This window comes from Uranotaenia lowii, chromosome 1 (assembly GCF_029784155.1).
Source record: "Uranotaenia lowii strain MFRU-FL chromosome 1, ASM2978415v1, whole genome shotgun sequence".
In the NCBI taxonomy this organism is placed as follows: domain Eukaryota; kingdom Metazoa; phylum Arthropoda; class Insecta; order Diptera; family Culicidae; genus Uranotaenia; species Uranotaenia lowii.
Window position 1 is genome coordinate 190,210,601 of NC_073691.1, and position 25,681 is coordinate 190,236,281.

The window sequence follows — 25,681 nt, forward strand, 5'->3', positions numbered from 1 at the left end:
AATTTAGCTATTCTTGTTCAAGACAACCTTTCGATTCAAAAATTAATTGAATCGTTCTCCAATACCTTGTTTTGAACTTTTATTGTATCCAATTGGCTATCGAATGCAAAAGAAATTGCCAGTCAATTTCATGTATAAGTTTATCAATGAAAACATATGTAAGATTAGTTCTTAAATTACATTTATTTTCAATGCAAACTTGGTTATGGTAACTTCGCTTCCCGAAAATACAAACTACGAATACAAATTTCTTTATCGCTTGAAGTATAAAATCAGTGGTTTAATAAACACAATTGTTTTGAAACGATTTTTTCATCTTCGTATTTGCAGTACATGTTAACATCTGAAGAAATAAGTGTTATATTCCAAAGACAGATCTCGAGTTGCAACTTCGAATATAATATGCAATTAAGTACCTAGAATGATTTTTCAATTTGGATATCATGTTAATAATTCCATATTTTTTGACAAACTACAAAGCTTTTTGTATTAAACTTCCCAATCGATAATTATTAACAAATGCATAAAAGAATGCATACATTATTTAGCATGAAAATATTTTTTCTGAAATTGATTCTCATATCGTCAGTCACTTTAATTACACTACTTTTTTAATCTGTTCGTTTTTCAGGCACTCCGCCTTCTCATCGAAGTCCTTTATTTGATTTTTTTTTTGCATTTAATTTTGAATCTTCGCCTTCCCATCGAAGTTCATGTTATTTTTTACAAAGCTTTTTATTTTTTTATTTTTATTTTTATTTTTTTTTTTTGAGGAACTTCGCCTTCTCATCGAAGCCCTTTATACTTTTGACAAACTTATTTTTTTTTTTCATAAATATATATCGTTTTTTTTTTTGGATCTTCGCCTTCCCATCGAAGTCCATTTTTTTCATTAAAAATTTCTTTTAATTTTTTTTTTTAATTTATCGGATCTTCGCCTTCCCATCGAAGTCCATTTATTTTCTATTATCAGGATCTTCGCCTTCTCATCGAAGTCCCATTATTTCTTTCTTTAATAAATAAATTTCAAGGATCTTCGCCTTCTCATCGAAGCCCTTTTCAAACGATCTATTTTTAAATATTGTTATCAACACTATCCGCAAATCAAATCAAAGCGTTTTCATATTTTTATTAAATTTTGGCGTCTTGTTTGCATTTCTTTCAATATACTCACCTGATCCGTGGAGTCGCAACTGCGCCATGTCGGATTCGATGATTCTAAAAACGTTAAACACACCCGATCGCGTCTGTCGTCCTGAAAATTAGTCAATAGACTGACCCATTACGTTGGTCGTTGCTCGTTGATGTTTTTTTCCGTTAATCACTCTTTTCGTTCGTCCTTATCTTTCATCAATGCACTCATGTCACTCATGTCACTCATTCAGTTAATTGCACGCTAAGAAAGGAATAAGCAATTAGTACCATTTCCTATGCTGATTATTTTAGCTTACTCATCTGTATCCTACAAATATCACTTTGAATTTATTCATATTTTTCAAAACACTTTTCACGAACACTTTTCATAAAATCTTTGGATCCTGGGAACGCACCTTCCGGCTAATGAAACCCCAAGCGACCGTTCGTCATTCATGCATCGATGATTGTGCCGGATGCAGTGCGTTGAAACTCCAGTTGTCCACTTCCGAACTGTTGTAAAAAAAATCCGTCAGTCTTGTCGGAAATTGTAACCTGGTTGAAAAAAAAACAATTTTACAATTCGAATATCGGAAAATCTGTACACTACTTGATCGGCCCTTACCTGTACGCATCCGGTATTGATCTGGCTACCGTTTTGCCACCACGAGGACCACCAGCATCGCGCTTTCAGAACCGCACTTAATCGCTTCAATTTGTTATTTTTCCCCCAACTGGCGGCGGCTGCTGTCTATAAACAAAGCGGCTAGAAAACCGCCGTTTTACTAATATCAAGTAAAATTGCCTTTTTAATTACTAAAAAGAAGCAAAATTTGCTTTTTGCTATCACGTTAGTAAAATAATCCTTTTTGCTAATCGAAAGTAACAGCAAAATTTTGCTAAGTGGAGCCTCGAAAATTTTGTGTGTTGGTTTCTTACGATGCTTCAGAAAAGAATAAAAGCGAAAAATTGGTCTTATAACTCATTTTCAAAACGAACTGCTGCGAAAACGAGTAAAACCACAGCAGATAGCGCTGACGAATTGTATTTAGCCGAGGCGCAATATAGGTAGGTGCTGCCACCTTGTGGTAAAAAACAGAAAGGGAGTACTAGAACGCATCATTCAAAACAAGTGCACGGTTAGCTTGGAGAACTCAAATCACAGTTAAATTCTTAGTTTTTTATTACCGCTATGAGCTGTAATGAAGCTGAAATTTTTGTCATTTAATTTCATTGTTTTTTTTTTTGTAATTTTTGTCCCTTAAGTAATTTGTGTAATTTTTATCATTTTTTTTCAACTTCGTAATTTTAGTCATTTTTGTCAATTTTGTCATTTTTGTCATTTTTGTCATTTTTGTCATTTTTGTCATTTTTGTCATTTTTGTCATTTTTGTCATTTTTGTCATTTTTGCCATTTTTGTCAGTTTTGCCATTTTTGTCAGTTTTGTCATTTTTGTCATTCTTGTCATTTATGCCATTTTTGTCATTTTTGTCATTTTTGTCATTTTTGTCATTTTTTTCATTTTTGTCATTTTTGTCATTTTTGTCATTTTTGTCATTTTTGTCATTTTTGTCATTTTTGTCATTTTTGTCATTTTTGTCATTTTTGTCATTTTTGTCATTTTTGTCATTTTTGTCATTTTTGTCATTTTTGTCATTTTTGTAATTTTTGTCATTTTTGTCTTTTTTTCATTTTTGTCATTTTTGTCATTTTTGCCTTTTTGTCATTTTTGTCATTTTTGTCATGTATGTCAGTTTTGTCATTTATGTCATTTTTGTCATTTTTGTAATTTTTGTAATTTTTGTCATTTTTGTCATTTTTGTCATTTTTGTCATTTTTGTCATTTTTGTCATTTTCTGTCATTTTCTGTCATTTTCTGTCATTTTTGTCATTTTTGTCATTTTTGTCATTTTTGTCATTTTTGTCATTTTTGTCATTTTTGTCATTTTTGTCATTTTTGTCATATTTGTCATTTTTGTCATTTTTGTCATTTTTGTCATTTTTGTCTTTTTTGTCATTTTTGTCATTTTTGTCATTTTTGTCATTTTTGTCATTTTTGTCAGTTTTATCATTTTTGTCATTTTTGTCATTTTTGTCGTTTTTGTCATTTTTGTAATTTTTGTAATATTTGTCAATTATGTCATTTTTGTCATTTTTGTCATTTTTGTCATTTTTGTCATTTTTGTCATTTTTGTCATTTTTGTCATTTTTGTCATTTTTGTCATTTTTGTCATTTTTGTCATTTTTGTCATTTTTGTCATTTTTGTCATTTTTGTCATTTTTGTCATTTTTTGTCATTTTTGCCATTTTTGTCATTTTTGTCATTTTTGTCATTTTTCTCATTTTTGTCATTTTTGTCATTTTTCTCATTTTTGTCATTTTTGTCATATTTGTCATTTTTGTCGTTTTTGTCGTTTTTGTCATTTTTGTCATTTTTGTCATTTTTCTCATTTTTCTCATTTTTGTCATTTTTGTCATTTTTGTCATTTTTGTCATTTTTGTCATTTTTGTCATTTTTGTCATTTTTGTCATTTTTATTTTTTTTATTTAATGCTTAAAACGAGTAGATTGAAAAAAAACTGGTACCTGGTAATGTGAATATATTAATTGGGAAATTGTTTGCGCATTTCACCATTACATAAATATAAACCTTTCCCCAAAATATAGTTACTGACTAAAATATAATTGGTCTTTATACAAATTCCTTGTCTGCGTATGGACTAAAAATAAAAGTTTATAGTTTCAGTTTGCTTATAGCATTTATCGAACCCTCTCGATGCCATAAAAAAAAGCGATGATCGAACGATGATGACAGTTCGCGCGAGCAAAAATGACAGCACAACTCATCATTGCACAAACACAACCGCACGCAACCTTCCATCGCTGCTGTCAATTTTTCTTTTCCCGAGTCAGCCGTAGCCAGGCAGTTCAGCTTCGAACGGAGGTATCGGGCGAGCTGACTTTAAAATTCTTATTTCGCACCAGCAAAGTAGAGCTGCGGTCGTTTGAGTTTTGAGGAAGGTGTAGTGTGAAGTAGTTTTCCTCCGCGACGACGACGACGACGACGGTATCTCTGCGAATCGCGTCAATAACTACTTTGATAGTGCTCGGTCATCTAAATCTAAAGTTTCGCAGCGAACCAGCTAAGGTCTAAAACATCCGGTCGTCTCCGTCGTGGGTCAGCTGGAAAAGTCGAAAATTATTGTGTTTAGTGTGAATTGAAAGTGCAAAGCTTTACCGGACCTATTCCGGATCCTTCCCAGTTGCAGGAGAATGGCTCCTGCCGAATGGTAGAAGTAGCCTGGCAAAAAAATGTGAAAGTTTGGGTTTTTTTGCCATTTTGCAATATCCGTGCAATAGTGAAATAAAAAAATTGTGTCCTAGTTTAGTTTTCTGTTTTGGTTGCCGAATTAGTTTAATTTTTCTCTTCCCTGGAGCGAAAATCTATCGGAACTACTCCGAGCAGTTAGTGCGGGTTGGGGGCAACAAAAATGTCGGTGGTGCGAACCAAAGTCCTTGGGCTGGTGGACGTAATCATGCGTGTCCCCAGCCTTTTTATCATCGATGAAATCCTAAAAATAAGTATGGGGCTGCCAAATTCCTCGTCGTCATCGAGCTCCTCCACATCGACGACGTTCGGAGGAAGTTCTCCGGTAGTCGAGGAATCGTCAGCGTCGTTCAATGCGTCGCTAAATGCCACGGTCAAAGCTGCGGCCACCATGGCTGCGAACGTCCTGAGCGAAGCGGCGGGAGCAGCAAATCCATTGGATGCCCAACAGGTCCACCCGGGAGGACAGGGTGGGGTCGATACCCTGCGGGATGATATCGAGTTCTACAAGTTCGTTTCGCTGACCACAGTGAAGTTTCTGCTGTGTTTGTTCGGTAAGTGACAATCAGATCTGTCTATGGGAAAATTCGATTGTTTCAGATCCACTTGTGGTTTTGTTGGTTTTGTGCAATGACCTTCACACATTGTTGTGTGGTTTTGTTTTTGTCGGATTATGAAGGGTTTATTTGCTAAGGATGGGTATAATTAAAATGATAGCATGATCACAGAAACCAAATTAGTTGCCTTCCTCCGCAAAGCCGGATTATTCTACAAAATATAGAGAGCTACCACGAAGCTTGACCCTAATGGGTTAACCAACCGATCGAATCAAGGAAGAATGAACCTAACGGGTCAAACACCTATCAAAAAAGAAAAATAATGATAGCATGGAATCGCTCCCATGGATGATGGTTCACTGACTGACTGACTGACTGACTGACTGACTCTGACTGACTGACTGACTGACTGACTGACTGACTGACTGACTGACTGACTGACTGACTGACTGACTGACTGACTGACTGACTGACTGACTGACTGACTGACTGACTGACTGACTGACTGACTGACTGACTGACTGACTGACTGACTGACTGACTGACTGACTGACTGACTGACTGACTGACTGACTGACTGACTGACTGACTGACTGACTGACTGACTGACTGACTGACTGACTGACTGACTGACTGACTGACTGACTGACTGACTGACTGACTGACTGACTGACTGACTGACTGACTGACTGACTGACTGACTGACTGACTGACTGACTGACTGACTGACTGACTGACTGACTGACTGACTGACTGACTGACTGACTGACTGACTGACTGACTGACTGACTGACTGACTGACTGACTGACTGACTGACTGACTGACTGACTGACTGACTGACTGACTGACTGACTGACTGACTGACTGACTGACTGACTGACTGACTGACTGACTGACTGACTGACTGACTGACTGACTGACTGACTGACTGACTGACTGACTGACTGACTGACTGACTGACTGACTGACTGACTGACTGACTGACTGACTGACTGACTGACTGACTGACTGACTGACTGACTGACTGACTGACTGACTGACTGACTGACTGACTGACTGACTGACTGACTGACTGACTGACTGACTGACTGACTGACTGACTGACTGACTGACTGACTGACTGACTGACTGACTGACTGACTGACTGACTGACTGACTGACTGACTGACTGACTGACTGACTGACTGACTGACTGACTGACTGACTGACTGACTGACTGACTGACTGACTGACTGACTGACTGACTGACTGACTGACTGACTGACTGACTGACTGACTGACTGACTGACTGACTGACTGACTGACTGACTGACTGACTGACTGACTGACTGACTGACTGACTGACTGACTGACTGACTGACTGACTGACTGACTGACTGACTGACTGACTGACTGACTGACTGACTGACTGACTGACTGACTGACTGACTGACTGACTGACTGACTGACTGACTGACTGACTGACTGACTGACTGACTGACTGACTGACTGACTGACTGACTGACTGACTGACTGACTGACTGACTGACTGACTGACTGACTGACTGACTGACTGACTGACTGACTGACTGACTGACTGACTGACTGACTGACTGACTGACTGACTGACTGACTGACTGACTGACTGACTGACTGACTGACTGACTGACTGACTGACTGACTGACTGACTGACTGACTGACTGACTGACTGACTGACTGACTGACTGACTGACTGACCAAAACGACCAAAACGACCAAAACGACCAAAACGACCAAAACGACCAAAACGACCAAAACGACCAAAACGACCAAAACGACCAAAACGACCAAAACGACCAAAACGACCAAAACGACCAAAACGACCAAAACGACCAAAACGACCAAAACGACCAAAACGACCAAAACGACCAAAACGACCAAAACGACCAAAACGACCAAAACGACCAAAACGACCAAAACGACCAAAACGACCAAAACGACCAAAACGACCAAAACGACCAAAACGACCAAAACGACCAAAACGACCAAAACGACCAAAACGACCAAAACGACCAAAACGACCAAAACGACCAAAACGACCAAAACGACCAAAACGACCAAAACGACCAAAACGACCAAAACGACCAAAACGACCAAAACGACCAAAACGACCAAAACGACCAAAACGACCAAAACGACCAAAACGACCAAAACGACCAAAACAACCAAAACGACCAAAACGACCAAAACGACCAAAACGACCAAAACGACCAAAATGACCAAAACGACGACCTAAACGACCAAAACGACCAAAACGACCAAAATGACCAAAACGACCTAAACGACCTAAACGACCTAAACGACCAAAACGACCAAAACGACCAAAATGAACCAAAATGACCAAAATGACTCAATGACTCAATGACTCAAATGACAAAAAATGACACAAATGACAAAACTGACATTTTAATGAAAAAAAGGACTCAAATGACAAAAACGACAAAACTAACAAAAATGACCAAAATTAAAAAAAAACAACCCCCCCTTGTCCCTCAATCATACTGAATTTTTCGAATTTGAATTTAAAACAAAGCAATTTGAAATTTAGGATATTCCCTGCTAAGATTTTGTCGCGATCCTTAATGTGCTTTCTGTTGTTTACCGTCCATATTTTCGTTCGTGGACCATTCTTTTTTCGAATTTCGTTTCACTTCTGTATTTCTTGTCAATTTGGTTATTTTCGGTTTACTACTTTTTTGTTATTTTATTTTTTTTTTTTTGTTATTATTGTTTTCATTTTCATCATATTTTCAATTCTTTGATTTTTTTTTATTTCGCTTTTTTGCATTTTTTAAATGTTAGAATTTCAATTGTTTTTGCCATTGTTCATGTATTTTGTCATTTTTATAACTTAGCCATTCGTCGTGTAAATTTTTATGAAATACTGAGTGATTTACAGTTTCCACAGATCGTTAGCCTCCTCAAGTACTAGACATTAATTTTTTAAATTTTCCCTCCGGGAAATACAGGCGAGACTTGTCAACAAAAAGTTTCTGGTTGGAAGCTTGTCAGCTAATCGCTGAAGAGTCCGGTTTGCTGTCAATTACAAAAATTTTCAAAATATCTCTCCACGAGATTTCCAAATATTTTGCGCACGATTTGACCACCGTATTTTGTTTTTTTTTTTTTTTTTGTGTTGCCGTTTTTGTCATCTTTTTTTCACAACTCAAATATATGCACTCAATTTTCAATATTTAAATGCCACGTCGATCTTTTTATGCTTCTCGTTTGAATTTCTTCGCGTATCAACTGTTATGATTTTTTAAATTTTTGTTCGAGGCCCATCCACTTTTCGTGTTCTAAAAGAAGTCCGATCTGGTCCGTTTGTGATTGTCATTTCATTTTGTGACAAGTCGTTTGACTTAGGACAGGTCACAGTTTAGTCCCAGGTTGGATGATTCTAGTAGCTAGAATATCTCACTTCAACCATTGTGTAATGTTCAAATTGTAAATGTTGATTCGAAATATGAAACTGTCGGCCTTAGCAGGAGAAAACAAGATGCAGAATGACAAATTTCAAGAAGGTATCTATGGAGACTTAATAATTTGCCTTAGTCTATCGGATATAAGTACATACATACTTTATACATATCGACGAGAACGCAGCTGATGGTTTGCTGCACAAGAACCCAGTCTATGAATGTTCGTTGAGTACCTCATCGTCCCCTGGACAGAGGATAGTCTAAGGCAGAACAAGTTCCAATCAGGTGTCGCATTCTTGCACTCCGCACTCTGCGCGACCAAATTAATGGCTTATAAATAAGTGTTCTGTGTGTGCTACTCCACTGTACTCGAACATATTCTTGACCGAACCACCAGTAACGGTGACCTCGATCGATCTGACAAGTTTGGTTGCATTAATCAGTTCAAAGGCGGCGCGAAAATTGGTGACGATCGATAGCTGACGGTGACTTTTCAGTTTAATTTATCATATTTGTTCCGATGCTCTATTGAACATTCGCAGGGCAGCACCTGTAGAAAACAACAAAAAAATTAAAATCTTCAATACTCGTTGAATGTTTTAAAATAATATTTTTTTGAACTTGTCGTTAGAAACTGCTTATGATTCATTATCTACCCACGCGTTGAATTTTCGATTCTCACAAAGTACAATATCCTCAACATTGAATTATCACTCAAGTTGTACTATGGCTGATGTTTATCATTGAAGAATAAAAAAGAATAAAAAAGAACATGCATGAGCTGCGTTCTCTACTCAGCCATGGAGTAGAACCACGGAAAGCCACGGTTCTAGCTTTTCATTCCGCATTATTATGACCAAGCTGAACCTATGAGATTTAGTTTTATTTGTACCTACTAAGTACAACGCCGCCGTCCAAAACAACCGAGGAGGTGAGCCCTCTGATTTTTTTTTACTTAGCGCGGCACCGCAAGAGAATGTCGATATGGCCTTGGACCTAGCCAATGCCATCAATCAGTCATTCGTTCGAACCGATTCGATGGCCCCCGCGAGTTTGGCTCCATCTGTTCCGCAGTTCTTGGAGCATTTTCTAAGCCACGAATGCCACTAATACATGGCAGGTTTCCATTGAAAAACCGTTGACCTAGACTTTGGCGCATATCATCGGTGCGCGCGGCTTCCAATAAATTCGCCGGAGCCAGCCGGTAAATATGTAGCAGATGTACCTACTTAATAAGTAGCTGTCGATTTGTGTGTTTGAAAGTTTGCACATTTTATTTACAAATTGTGTGCACCGGGAATAGATAATGCGGATCGGTCGGACCGATCTCATTGGGCTTCCATAACGCCAACTGTCATATGCGGGAATAATAAAAGGATCGATTGTCCAACGGAGATTGGCAGTCAGTCGAAAATAGACATTCTCGTTCCTACAGTTATTTTTAGCTGAGTCTCTTATACCTTTTTTGAAATTTTATTTATTAACGTATTTCTGAAATCTTTGAGTGTTGTGGTACAGACAAATTATTCAAAATTAACTCACACGGTGCCCAATAAGTTCTTATACAAATCAATCACAGCATGTGTTTGTGCAAAAAAATCCACCTTTATATAAATCTGTCTCTTTTCTAATAGACATTCCGTCCCTTGCACGAATGAATGCGGTTTTTTTTTAAAGGGATAGAAAATATAGTGTTTTCTGAGTCATTTTCAGGCTAAATAAAAATGTTACATTGATGAATCTCCATACATTTTTGAAGAGATTTGTATACTACCCAGAGAAAAAGTATAGTATTGTCAACAATTTTCCTCTTATTTTCAATAATATTTCTGATTGATTCTCGACCAACTATAAATATTAAACTTTCGACTGCTCGATGTTGTGCATTCAACCATACATATAATAGATTCAACTATATGTTTATGATTGATTTTACGCACTCAACAATAAATATAATAGATTCAACTATAATCCTATGGTTGATTTTCTGCGTTCAACAAAATGTATAGCAAGCAGGTTGGTCAGCGAACGGGGAAAACCTGGAATTGAAAATGGAACTGGGAAAAACCTGGAATCTCGAATCTAAACCGGGATAATTCTGTATGAATCGTATTTCTCATGTACTGACCCCGTTCGTTTACGGCAACATTCAATTTCGGCAACATCCGATTTTGACACACGTGCCAAAATCGAACAGTTTTTAGAAACGACATTATTGGTTTTTAGGACAAATTTAATTTAGACAAACACCGTAAATACGTTTTTATGTTCTGGTATGGTGATAAAATGCAACAATAAAAACCAAAAAAATTTAAAATTTTTATAAAGTACTCAAAAATGACAAAAAGATGAAGAATTTAAAAAGTTAAAAAACAAATTAAAAAAAAGACTGAATGTGACCAAAAACTACTAAAAATGACGAAGAATGACAAAAACAGCAAATATGACAAAAGAAAACAAACATTATAAACAAAACAAGAAAAGTGCAGAATGAATGAAAAAAGTGATGAAAAAATTAAAAAATGACTACAAATTTCGATTTTGGCAACATAAAATGTACGGGCGTGTTGCCAAAATGGAACGGGGTCTGTATAAATCTATTGAATTCTAAAGTACATTCATTTTCACACGATATTTTTTTCCAGAAGCTTAACATTTCAGAGTAGGGGAACTGGGTATAAAATGCGCAGAGCGGGCAAGATGCGCCACGATCAGTATTTCACGAAACAATCATTTTTCAACATTTCTGAAAATGCCAGTCTGTTCAATTTACACTTTTATGCGTTTATAAACATTTGTGTAGAAGGTCCACAGAAGGTTTTCTATATTACGTAAATTTTAAGAAAAACGAAAACAAATTTTTTTAGGAGATTTTCTTGCAATTTTTCAACTTTTCTCGTAAGGAATTACGGCATCTATCAGCAAAAAAAACTACCTGGTATCTTCTCCAATGATTAACATTGGTCTTGACAATCATCCCACTACGAATAACTTCCTTATTCAATTTTTTTTTATGTTATTTTAAACGATTTTTAATAAACAGATATAGGTATGACAAAACGCGCCATGTCCGTTTATCTTTAAGCATTTTTCATATTTGTTTGAATTTATATGCAGTTTTCATCACAACAATTTGAAAGATATTTATATGTTGAATTGGAAAACATAACTTAAATATAAACGAATATATTTAAAATTCCTAAATTTATAACAGATTTTATTAACTTTTAACAAGAATGGCAGTATATCTGGCAGCACTGCGCGTAGCAATACATTTTTCCATCTGTGAAGTAGAATAGAAGTGTTTTTACCTGGCAAATACTTTCGGAGGCACTTGAATCAATAAACGCTTATTAAACGTTAAACGGCGCGTTTGGGCACAAACATATGCGCACTTTGCCCCAAACGAAATGGAAGTCATACTTTAGAAAGCCTTTCAAAATTCAATGATTAAGACGTATATCATTAGTATAAGAGTTCCTGTTTATATATTTCTGATGAAGAACAGTCCCCTTTTTCTAAACTATTGTCGAATTTACTGGATTGCTTTCTTCATTTACGAGTAATAAAAGATTCTTCTTAACGTGGGCGTCTTACCCCCAGTTCCCCTACACTCTCCGTAAGGAAAATATGGAGAAAAACCGGGTTGTTTTTCCAAAATCGGATTTTTTTCGCTCAGTAGCGCTTTCATTTTCAGCCCAGTTTCAGTCCCAAAATATTTTAAAAGTATTTTGAAATCGAAACGTAACAGAAAAATTTGTCATGAATAAAATATTTCTTAGCTCACAGATATTGTTTGTGAATAGTAAAAAATGTTTTTGAATGGAAAAAAAACCTTGGATAAATGTGAAGCATAGTTTTTTTTTAAATTAGCCTTATCAGCGTTAAATAATGCAAGATTTATACATTTCATACATTAGCGCACTTTCTTTACGAATTTTAAGAATAAAAAAAGTCTGGATGAAGAAATTCGTTGATTTTTTTTTTTTTTTATAACAATACATTTATATGTTCATAGTTTTTTCTCCTGAATTCTTATTTTGAAACTTAAGATTGATGCTTCATATACTTCTTACAATTGACCTAGGATTTATTATGTTCAAAACTTCATCAGGGACACGCTATGCTGAATCAAAACTCACAATAAGCAGGAATGTAAAGAAAATATTTCAAATGTACGGGAAACAGTTTTGAGGACTCCGACCAAAAAATCTAATGAATATGTTGAACAAATGAGGGTGAAATGCAATTGACTAATTTTCGACTATTTTGAATTGAGAATTCGAAAGTACACGTACAAGTTTTTATTTTAACCATACTTCAAGATTTAATTTCATTAATAATATGTATGTATGTATGTATGAAAACCCACCAGTGGCTGTTAGGTCTTTCGACCCGAGTCGGTACGGGAAATCTCAATCGCACATTCAAATATTGTTCATGCTTAACTCATCAACAATAATTGCAGCACTACCAAGGGGTCCGTTACCACTGGTTTGGGGCAGGTTTGACTCACCGAACTCACTTCCAACTGTTCGAAACATATAAAGAATCCTGAAAAAGTACCGAAGTATCCTCCTCATGATTCTAAATATGCCGAGATACTCCGGCTGGCTTGAACCCACAATCCATTGTATATCAGCTTTCCGATCGTTTGATGCCCTGCCCAACCCCCCAAAGATCCCCAATAATAGAGTTAAGCTACTTTGAACATTCTATCAATAAATAATTATGCATTTTTATTCATATTACCTTGAAACCATTTTAAACAAAAAAAAAATGGAATAAAATGTATAACAATTTGATACTTAGCTGAATTTTCTGGATCTTGATTAAGGCCGCATTTTTTTTTAAAGTTTTTCCATATAATTTCAATCACAGTAACCATTGTACAACTTCAAGCACCTTTTCACCATGTGGATATTGAAAATCGTTCAACGAGCAGTACATATACAGTATAGCAATTTTTATAGAATGCTGCTCATCGAGTCGACATTTCTGTTATCAATTCCTAGCCATTACTATATCAATACCATGATCGCAAATCCAAAAACCTTACAGGTTTTGATCAACTGGTTCAACTAATAAATCTTAAAACTTATCAGACAATTCATGCTTCCGATATCCTGTGTTTAGACACGCACACAAACACAAACCATGTAAAAAAAACACACGCATTGTGAAAATCATAATCTTTATATGAACTCATCATATGAACTCATCGTCCAACTTATATTTCCCCTAGATTTTAAAACCACTCCCCACTAGCGCTGGAACTTGCATTTTTTCTCTTTTTCACCATGTTTTCTTCTGTCTCTTTGAAATCAGGCAATTTCTGAAAAACAAGTGAAAGTTTTCCCTTTTTTACCACTGTTTAAAACCAAAACAAGCTGGATCCACGATTACGAACGACTGAGATTCCTTTTTTTTCACAATTGCCGAACGTGCATATTCTTCTCAGATCTACACGGAAAAAAATTGCATAGGTTTTTCAAATACGGCGTCATGATAATTTTACTATATCCAGTATTTAGTATTTTTAACCATGATTTAGTATTTTCTACCAAAAATCTTGGCGATAATACTACAACATAGTATTTTTACTATGAGTAATTTGACAGCTCATCGTATTTTTCCCGTGTCGAAATTACCATGCGCATGATATTCCGATAGTGCACGATTCGTGTTCTTGCATTTACTATGAGCATGATAATTTTGACATATCGTCCTTCGTGTTGTCGGGAATACTATACTCATGGTAATTTCATCATTGATCATACATTCATATTAATAAAATACTACGTGCATAGTAATGTTACGCTCAGATGTATTATTTTTAACAGTCACTTGAATTTGTTAAATATTGTCAGTCGGTTACAATTTCGGTACGCGAAAAAAACAAATTTTGCCCCGCAAGTACGTCAATAAAGTGGCCGTTTTGAAAATGTCCGGCGATTTGTAATGTGCACCTGGGGCAAATTCGACAACACTGATGTGGCCAATCAGCTGTGGGAGATAATGACAACGCTCCGGGTGAGGGTGGAAATCCACAAGAATCTATTATTGCTGTCGGATCCGGATAGCTGATCAGTATGGTCGGAAATGCATTTTTCAGGTAAGTTAGATTGTGTTTTTTTTTCTTTCAAATGCTGCTCATTGGATAAGCAAATTTAACATTTTTCCAATCCAATGTGTGCAAGAAAGGTTAACTGTTTTTTTTCAATTTCTTTTAGTGTCGGCTAATGCTATTCTCGAGTTCCCCAACCGGGGAACCTCCCTCGATGGTGTAGCAAGTTAATATTTCGGGAACAATTGGCCGGAGGACATGCAGTTTTTCAGGTGAGTGGAATTGTGTTTTCTTTCCAAACTAATCAACTGGTCATTGAATAAGCAAACTGATAAGTTTTTTCTTAATTTCTCATAATTAACCAATTAATTGTTTTTCTGTTTTTTTTTTTTTTTTTTTTATTTTCATTTCAGACGCTAAGTGCATCTAAATCAGCGAGTCTGTTCTCTTTGCTGCAGCCCGAGTTCCCCGACCGGTGGTGCTATAACACAATCGTAAAGTGAAGTAATGTGGATAAAAAAATGAATAAATAAAAATTGAAATTAAATAAAATGAATATCATAATTTATGGGGATTTTATCGTGCTGAAAGATCATTATACCATGTTATTTTTATAATTTCTATCATGGTACGATACACATTTTGATAATAATGCATATTACTTTAATAATGGAAAATTGTACTTTTACTATGCACGAAGTAAACGAAATCATTCTGTCAATAACAGTTTTACTACAAAATGTAGTCGAAATTACTATGCGCAGCAAGAACAAACACATAGTAAAAATACTATGCGCGAAGTAATTTCAAGAACAAAACATTATTGACTCAAAAATATGGTTGTGTGTTGTTCATTTAAACCACGGATTTAGTAATTTTACTATGCTTTTTTTTTGTGTGTACATAAAGGCAAGTAAAAAATTTCACTGCCCTGTTGAACTTATGAAACTTAGACATGAAAATCGAGAAAAAAATAAATTTTGTGGAATCACGAAGCAAAACGCGACCGCGGAACAAATTGCAACCGCACTCGATTTAATTTCATTAATAATATATTAAAAAAATCTAATAAAACTCCAATTTTTGGTTTGTGTTATTCATAAATTTTGATAACCGAATTCTTTATTAGAAAAGAAATGTGAATAAATGCATATCATATGTGTATGAGCTTCGGAATCATATTTATTAAGAAATCATTACAAAAAAAAAATTAAAAATTTCACCCTAAACATGGTTTTGAAAATTTGGGTTAAAATTTCAAATTTAAAGTTTTCATTTACATTTTTAGACCAAAACTGAGGAAATAAAAAAAAAGCTTACGGAAAAATCGGGAATTTGAATTTGGAAACAAGCTGGTCACTCTGAGCAGGGGGTTGATGACATTTTTTCCCATAACAGCATCTCATTATTCGGGTTTAAGTTCTTTATTAATAGTTATTCATTTAAAATCATAACTTCGAAAATAAACCCTAAAAGTGTTCAGTTCTTTTAAGATTTAAAAAAATAAATGAGGGATTTTGGGCTTCATTTGAAAGAAGAACTTGTTTGAAACTCAAATCAGATTTATTTTCTACTCTTGTAAACTCAATAATTCAGATTTTAGTTTACATCTTTGTTTTTGAAGTATCTGCAATACAAATAAAGTTTAAAATCAAACCAAAAAATATATCTCCAGCTGAATTTTCCTAAACCTGAAGATTAAGTACAAGTTTTTTTATCAACAATAAATTACCGTTAATAATTCATTTCATTATTACAATCCTGTGAAAAAAAAATTAAATGAATGAATAAATGAAAAGATTTCTTAAAAATAACATTTTTGAATATGAGTTCAGATCTTATTTTTTGATAGTGGTTTTCATCTGTTTTGTGTTTTGTTTTGAGCTATTTAGAATTTTAATTCCGAATGTGAATTCTGCATTTTGAACCTTAATGAAAATTTTGTATTTCTCATTTGAAATTGATTTCTGAATCTAAATTCCAAACAAAAAATGTCCAATAATTTTGAACTGAACAGACAGAATCCTTAACCTGAAATCTCTTATTTGAATTTTGAGTCTTTGATTTTCTATATGAATTTTGAAACCCTGATATTTCAATTCTGGATCACCATTATGGAACTTTTTTAAGTTTCAATTCTGCATAAGAATTAAGATTAAAATTTCAAATCCAGATCTTTAAAATGGTTTGTTATCTATATATATAAAACAGGGAGAGAGACAGCCCATACAGAAATGTGCGAACACGAAAAACTCTTCACTGGATCATCCGATTTGCATGCGATTTTTTTTGTTATGTTCGTCTTCACGCGAAAAATAACACAACGGAGAGATAATTGAAAAATGTTTTTACGGAATTTGAAAATTAATTTTTAGTTTTTATTCGTATCAAATAAAAGTCATGGCACCCAATTTCCATTTTTTTCCATTCGAATCACCCAGAGTAGGAAGGCGCCAAAAGCAATCAAGGCTTACTGATGTGCATCCATCTCTCTATAGGAAGTTTTGGCGCCCATTTTCGTTGCAGGTGTACTTTTCACGTGGCACCAGTAAAATGGATACTTGGATGTAATTGTTCACCTTCCGTATGGGGTGAAAAAAAAGAACGCAATAAGACGGCATGGAGTATACCTATTTTCGAAAATTGTCATTTTTGCTTCAGCATCAAGGCAACTTTAACATTTTTTAAGCTTATTTACCCAAAGCTAGCAGGATTGCCCGGTTTTACCCGGACCTGACTGGGTAATCGAAAAAACAAAATTCAAAGGGCCCGGTCAAGTCGTCCAGCCCGGTTGTCCGGATTTTTATAAAAAAAAACCCGAATTTTCCGGATTTAGTCATTTCATTTGCCAAATGAAAAAAAATTCTTATTAATTTTTTTTCTGATTTTGCGTACTAAAATGAAATTTTTTGAGCAACTTTTAATATAATAATCATGCACGGTTTCTGGATGCTTAAAATATGAGTCAAAATTTCTGATGTGTTTCGAGGAAAAAAAAATTAAAGTGCTTTTCGTTTTCATTTTTTTTAGTAGTTTCTGAATTTAGCCCAAATTAGCTTGGTATTGCCCGGATTTTGGATTGACAATTTTGAAATCAAATGCCCGGATATTGTTAGGTTTTTATATAGAATAAATTTGCCTGACCAGGATACGCGCGGGAAAAATTCTGATCTATTTTATTTACTCCGTTTTTTTGTTTTGTTTATTTTCCGGTTAAATGAAAAACTGTCATATCATTCAAGAAAAATAATATTCAACGCATGACTGTGGAAATTTTAACATATCCAAAACAACTGACAAATAACAATGAAATATTCCATTACAGAATCTTCTGTTCATATTTATGGTATAACACCAAGAGAACGTCTAATTTTTAATTATTAGAACAAGATGTTCATAAATTGATTTACCTGGTTTTTGTAAACGTCAAAAATATAATGAGTTAGTTCGAGAATAGAATGATATTAACTTTGTAATTCTATATGAATTTCATCAGAAAACCAAGGAAATGTCAGATACTATCCACTTCTTCCTTTCATACTAAGTTGCTTAAAAACTAAACAAAATTAAGGATATAAATCGGGTTGACTTTGTTAAAATAAAATTCCTATTTTGATCCAACACTCAGTATCAGAAATCAAGAACAGATAATTAGTTCAATAACATCTTCAAATAAAAGAAGCTTGGAAAATAAAAATTTTGAACTCGACGAAAATATGATTCAAGATCCAAAACAGAGATAATGAAAACTGAATTAGATTTGCAAAGACTTTTTTGAATTTCATTTCTGATTTTGAATTCAAGATCTCAAAGTAAAAAAAGATTTCATAACCGTTTGATTTGAAATTGCTGTGAATAAAAATTCCATGTACATACACATATATTGTATGTTCTAATTTTATTTGTTTAGTGATTAAGCATAAATTTCTCGATAATTATGATAAAGTTCAAGTCGATATAAAAAAGATGATTTTAAAAATTAAGAGGAGATTATCTAATACAGAGAACATATCAAATGCATGATAGATAACGAAAAACAGAATGGTATATGAAAATTTGTTGATATTTATATATTTGCAGCTTAAAAAAATCGCGAAATTTCATACCATGAAATGTGTTGTGCCATTTTTACAAATTTGGTACCTAAACGATAAAGAAAATTTCAAACATGGTTTTGGCGAAAAAGGAAAGACAGTTGATCAAAACTGCTTTAAATGACGACACATTTCAACAAAACATTTTTTGACACTTATCTTGGGGTTAATAGAAATTGAACATATCGGTGTCAAGGATCCTCTGTAAATAAAAAAAATGTAAAACGGAAGAAAATAGATTTTTAACTTTATCCCAGAAGATATTCGCTTTCCAGTTTTGTTGAAAGTCAATCTCCTTCGAAAATTTTTGCCCCTGGAGTTAGGTACTACCATAATATGACAGAAGTAGTCACAGAAGTCAAAAAACTGTGTCGATTCACTCCGTTTGAAGGTAACAATCCAGTTTCATGAGCGTAAACAATTAGTTACCTATTTTCTGCTTATTTACATGTTCATTATTTTTGCGAAATTCAAAGGCTTAACGAAGTTTGCCGGGTCAGCTAGTTTTATATATTTTCATTTAATATTCCGGATTAATGAGTTTAGAACATGGAAAATGAATCTTATTTTAGTTTTAAATGTAAAACCAAAATTCGATTCAGGATTTCATCTCAATGACGAACCGAACTGCAAATAAAATAAAAACATTCGGACAATCAGGCAACCTTAGTGAGCCTAATCTTATTCAAAATTCGATATTCTTCACCCAAAGTTCATGCATTCTTTTGTAAATAACTTTTGATAGTATATTTCGAGTCTTTAAATATCTATCAACAAGTGAGAAAATCTGTAGTAGAATTGTGGACCTAGATAAGATTTCGATTTTGGGCCTTAATTCTGAATCAAAATTGTTACTCTTGATAGACTTTAGTAGTACATGTATCAAAATTCTATTAAGAACTTAAAATTTGGAGTTTAGAGAAGAACCTTTCTCTTGACATTTTTTGAACCCTCATGGAGAAGGTTTTTCTCTGAGGTTTTGAATATAGATTGTTCTAGAAATTATAAGCACAGCTAATGTTAACGGTCATTTTTAATCGATTTTTTTCTTCTTTTCTTCTACTGGGAACGTCCTTTTGATTACACATTTCTGTATTTTGTTTACACATTTCTGTGACATAAAAAAACGTTTAGTTTGTGATTACATTTCAAAATGCGCGGTCCTACTCCGGAGAAGAGAAAAAGTATCGTGCACAAGTGGTCTTCTGTGAGTGGAATCTTATTGAGAAAATTCGCCCAAGAAGATGATGTGAGCGTAGCAGTAGTACGGACAGCTATTGAAAAATATGGTGAACATTGTACATTTGAAGATGAACCGAGGAGTGGTCTAAAACCTGGTCCTGTGAGTCCTGCTATCGACAAAAAGGTCAGAGATGCCTACAAACAGAAACCATCGGCTTCCGTTCGGGATGTGGCGAGAAAAGTCGGGACCTCGACGCCTAGCGTGATGCGTGCTAAAGAGTGACTTGGGCTCAAGACGTACCGGAAGCAGAAACAGCCTAAAAGGAACCCAAATCAAGTCGCTTCTGTCAAACCAAGAGCCAGGAAACTGTATGATTCAATATTTAGTTCTGAGTGCATTATCATGGATGATGAAACATTTGTGAAATTGGACTATAAAACCCTTCCTGCTGGGCCACAATACTTCACTGTACGCAAGGACAAGGATATCCTCGAAATGAAGAATGCCATTTTCACCGAAAAAATTGGCAAAAAGGTGATGGTGTGGCAGGCAATTTACGAGTGCGGCAAAATATCTTGCGCGTACGTCAAATCGGAAACAATGAACACCCAGAACTATATCAAGGAATGCCTCCACTAGCGTTCATTGCCGATGATCAATTCGCAAGAAGGATCCGTCATATTTTGGCCCGATTTGGCATTATGTCATCACGCCAAAGACACACTAAGGTGGCTACAAAAGCCAAAACCTCTGTTTTGTGCCAAAAAACATGAATCCGCCAAATTGCCCCGAGGCACTGCCAATCGAGAATTTTTGGGCTTTGACCAAAGCAAAGCTACGAAAATGCGTAAAACCAGCTGATGACGTCGGAAAATTTAAAAAGGATTGACCAAAAGTGGTGAAAATGGTGGCTAATGCAACTGTGCAGAAGCTTATGAGTCTTGTTCGAGGAAAAGTGCGAAGTCTGGCTGATGATTAAAGATTTTCATTAAATAAGAGTACAGTGTTGGGTAGGATACAAATAATGATACAGCGTGCCAAATACAATTCAATAAAACAATATTTTTAGGGTTAAACCCCTCACCTTCCATGAACTATGGTCGCGTAGTTGATGTTCAGCTGTTTTGGGATCTTTCAATGGGGTTTTCCTGGATTTTCACAATCGTACTCAAATATTATCCATGTATTCGAACGTTTACAAAAATGCGGTGTTGAATCCTTTGAAATGCAGTCGTTATCCATAAATCCAAAGTACTTTTATATGAAACTTCAAATGCGTATAAATGACACGTTCAGTACACTTTAAGGACTAGGCTTTAGTCCACACTAGATTACGATTGAGCCGTTCTGGTTGCTGCAACGAGTCGCAACTGCCCACTATGCTTCAAAAGGACGACAACAACATAACAAAAATGTAGCCTTCAGTTTCATTTAATCGGAATTAAAATTTTTGAACTAGCATGTACATATCTTGTCATTCATTTATCTTAAATAATTCTAATGATGCTGATACAATTTGTTTGCAACTAATGTTTGGATGGATAATCATGGATAATCTTTGCAGGTGTCCAGTTTGGCCCATCGATCCGTAGGTACTGAATCTTGTGCAATCCCTTGTGGACACGTCATAACAACTTTAAATCCTTGGTTATCATGAGAAACACGCGATGTAAATATATACATAAAGTGCCGAGAGAAGAGAGCGGAAATATACATGCAATCAAATACGAGCAAATACCAAGCAACGCCAGTAGCTTCAGAATGTTCTTAACTTCATCAATTATGAACCGGGCGGTATTTTTAATACCAACCTATACTGCATCTTACTTCGACCCGTCCATTACAACGTTTATGTTATCTATTGTTGGTGTAGCTTTACGATGCACCTGCTAAGAGACGTGATCAACCATATTTCTATTAATTTTTTCTAGCAGTCATTTGAAAGCTGCTACCAATACGTTCTACCTTAGCCAGTCGCCATCGATCAGCTGATACGGGGAGGAATTATCGTATCTTAATTCTAGCAATATGTAACTGTGCTAAGTACTGACGATGACGGTTGTTTGTAGGTTCCCTATTTGGTCATTGGAACTGGGTCAGGCGATGAACTGCCGGCCGCCGCGCCGCCTCAATTCAACTCACACGTCATGTCATGATGATGAATCAGGAAAAGGTGTTAAACGAAAATATAGCTCCTCAGGCCATGGCAGCAGCGTCACTCATTCGACACTACATACGACTACACTGCCGTGTTACGCCGAAGTGACGTATAAACCATTTTCGTTTTAAGCGAATAAAAGCGATTTTCTGTTTTTCCTCTTTATTCGTTAATCTGAGACTTTTCATAAAATGTGATCTGTAGAATTTATGCAAAGATAGATGACAAATGCAGCCTTTTGAAGCACAACTCTTTATTTTGCGTAAAATTCGTATAATTACTGCAAATGGATATGCGTCAGTTCGGCGTATAAACGTTTGTTTTGATTAGACGATTCTCCGTCGGAGTGACGTTTATCCTTAGTCTTTTCGTGCAGTTGGAACAAATTTCGTTCTTTAAAATGGCCAGTGCGTTGGATCTTCTTAAATTGTATTCAAGTGAGGAAGAAAATTTTAGTGATGCTGTCGGAGAAACTTCTCAATGTATGTATTTCTTTGTACATAAAAAACAATTTCCGTTTGTTCGTTTGTGAGTTTTTTTTTTATTTGACCTCAATTGCCCTCTCAGCCCTAGTTTTAGCGTTAAGATAAGACGTAGAGAACTGAAATTCGGTATAAGTGGGTGCTAATTATTACCAGGAATGAAGGAAAATGTCAGATTTGTAGATGACTCATAATGTTTTACATTGGATTTAGATGAAAATTGACATACAGTTGCGTTCAAAAAAGAATGAATTTGCGCGAAGCGGCGTACCCACTTCCAACTTTGACAAGCTGTCATTTCTTTCTCGGTTGATATTTTTTCATGAAATTTTCACACAAATTAGTTCAACTATCTCATTAACGCTCTACGAAATTTGAAATCTTTACAATGACTGGAAACAAAGATACAGCTATTCCCGTAAAAAAAAGGGAAATTTGGAATTGCTTCATTATATATGCTGTATCTTTGACAATTTTCATTGGAAAATCTTGAAATTTGGTCCAAAGATGTTAAAATGTTTGATCTAGTACCAGGCCAAGTTTCGTCAAAATCAATGAACGTGATCAAAAATGGTGCCGGGTAGAAAATGAGGTTCATTGGACTAAATTTCAAGATTTTTCAATGAAAATTGTCAAAGATACAGCACATTTAGTGAAGCAATTTTAAATTTCCCTTTTTAACGGGAATAGCTGTATCTTTGTTTCCAGTCATTGTAAAGACTTCAAATTTCGTAGAGCGTTAGTTAGATAGTTTAACTAGATCGTGTGAAAATTTCATTAAAAAAAATATCAACCGAGACAGAAATGGCAGCTTGTCAAAGTTTGAAGTGGGTGCGCAGCTTCAAGCAATTTCATTCTTTTTTGAACGCAACTGTATGTAAATTTAGGTATCAAACTTATAACAAACAAATGACCACACAAAAAAAAAACAACGCAAAATTAATGAAGAATTTGTTTTGTTCTACAAATGTTAAATAATTTCTCGATTTTTTTTAATTATAATGTCGACGTTTGCATTCAAATTTTATTTATCAAAAAGGCTCGACAACTTCTTTGTTTGAGAACCATTTATTCTGAGGAAAGGGGTAGGGGGGTGGCTTTTTTATTTTATTCTAAACCGATTGTCATGTTAAAATATAATTTTTTTTCAAATCTGAGGAATTTCGCCTGTAAATTATACGGGTTATTGAAATTGTTCTGTATCACTTTCAAAAACGCATGGATATACGTCACTTCGGCGTATAAATCGCGTTTTTGGCGATTCGTTTTTATCGATTTTCTCAAAAACTGTTTGATATTTTCTAGATTTGTTGAAAGCATTTGATAGCTCATAGGAAAACGCACACAATAGCGTCAAAAAGTCAAAATCGAAAAAATGGATATACGTTACTCCGTCATAACACGGCAGTACAGTCTCGTATCATCTCACTTTTTCAGCCGTTGGTTTAGCTCTCTTACTCTGTTGTACACTTGAATCGCGTGTTGATTTTACTGTTTCAATTGGGACGTGTTGATAGAGATTCTATTAATTACACACATCTGGCCGAAAATTATGCTGAAATAAAAAAAAACACTGCCAAATGTTTCGAGTCGAGTACTACCGACAGCAAATATTGCAGATATTAATGCCTATCTTCAAGTTATTTATGCCATATATTAGAAATGATCCGCACTTTTTCACTTAATCCGTTAATGTTTTAGGAATCGTAGGATGTTCATCAAACTTTAAAAAAAAAAACAACTTTATTTAAAAAAGTTTTCCGTCAGATCATAAGACTGATTTTTCCGCTTTGATTTGGACACCGGTGATAATTTATAAGAAAGTGGAACTTCTGTCAATATGAAAGGCGGAATGAATCTAATGCTTAGAAAATTGATGGCAGATTTGCCTCAAGGAACAAGTCAGATTCTTCTTGAAAAAATAGTGCGACAAGTTGAAACTTCCGGTGGCTGGAAAGTAAACTATTATGCGTCTGCAACATCAAAACCTTGAGCTGATTAAGACTTCCGCTATAAGAATACGCTTTCATTAAAAATACCATAGACTACCACTTTTGAGATCCAACAAAGTAAAAAGTATATATCACTTGCACTTTGCTGTTAGATTATCAGTAAGAATGTAAATGTAATGTAAATGTAATGTAAATGTAATGTAAATGTAATGTAAATGTAATGTAAATGTAATGTAAATGTAATGTAAATGTAATGTAAATGTAATGTAAATGTAATGTAAATGTAATGTAAATGTAATGTAAATGTAATGTAAATGTAATGTAAATGTAATGTAAATGTAATGTAAATGTAATGTAAATGTAATGTAAATGTAATGTAAATGTAATGTAAATGTAATGTAAATGTAATGTAAATGTAATGTAAATGTAATGTAAATGTAATGTAAATGTAATGTAAATGTAATGTAAATGTAATGTAAATGTAATGTAAATGTAATGTAAATGTAATGTAAATGTAATGTAAATGTAATGTAAATGTAATGTAAATGTAATGTAAATGTAATGTAAATGTAATGTAAATGTAATGTAAATGTAATGTAAATGTAATGTAAATGTAATGTAAATGTAATGTAAATGTAATGTAAATGTACTGTAAATGTACTGTAAATGTACTGTAAATGTACTGTAAATGTACTGTAAATGTACTGTAAATGTACTGTAAATGTACTGTAAATGTACTGTAAATGTACTGTAAATGTACTGTAAATGTACTGTAAATGTACTGTAAATGTACTGTAAATGTACTGTAAATGTACTGTAAATGTACTGTAAATGTACTGTAAATGTACTGTAAATGTACTGTAAATGTACTGTAAATGTACTGTAAATGTACTGTAAATGTACTGTAAATGTACTGTAAATGTACTGTAAATGTACTGTAAATGTACTGTAAATGTAATGTAAATGTAATGTAAATGTAATGTAAATGTAATGTAAATGTAATGTAAATGTAATGTAAATGTAATGTAAATGTAAATGTAATGTAAATGTACTGTAAATGTACTGTAAATGTTAATGTACTGTAAATGTACTGTAAATGTACTGTAAATATAATATATTGTTATTTTAATAATGTATGTAGAATTATAAACACAAAACAATAAATCGACATGTCTCGTTCAAACTCACACCAGGTCAACAACAGTGATGTGCACTTTTCCTCCTAGATGGGTTTATCCGGACCATCGTGAAATCAGAGACGATTATCAAACTTTGTTTATTTT

At 34.5% G+C, this 25,681-nt stretch overlaps 1 protein-coding gene and 1 long non-coding RNA gene across 3 annotated transcripts in view; both read left to right on the top strand.

Moving 5' to 3' along the window:
- The first annotated feature begins 4,024 nt into the window (after positions 1-4,024).
- LOC129741162 (protein TRC8 homolog) overlaps positions 4,025-25,681 on the top strand; it is a 35,535-nt gene continuing 13,878 nt past the window's right edge. For both annotated transcript variants that reach the window (XM_055732872.1, XM_055732877.1), the window contains exon 1: positions 4,025-5,017. In XM_055732872.1, the coding sequence (XP_055588847.1) occupies positions 4,627-5,017 (391 nt within the window). In that variant the 5' untranslated portion in view covers positions 4,025-4,626. The remainder of the gene's footprint in view (positions 5,018-25,681) is intronic.
- Positions 14,471-15,039, top strand: LOC129741181 (uncharacterized). The gene is made up of 3 exons (XR_008736433.1): positions 14,471-14,577; positions 14,696-14,801; positions 14,943-15,039. It is a non-coding gene; the product is annotated as an uncharacterized LOC129741181 (long non-coding RNA).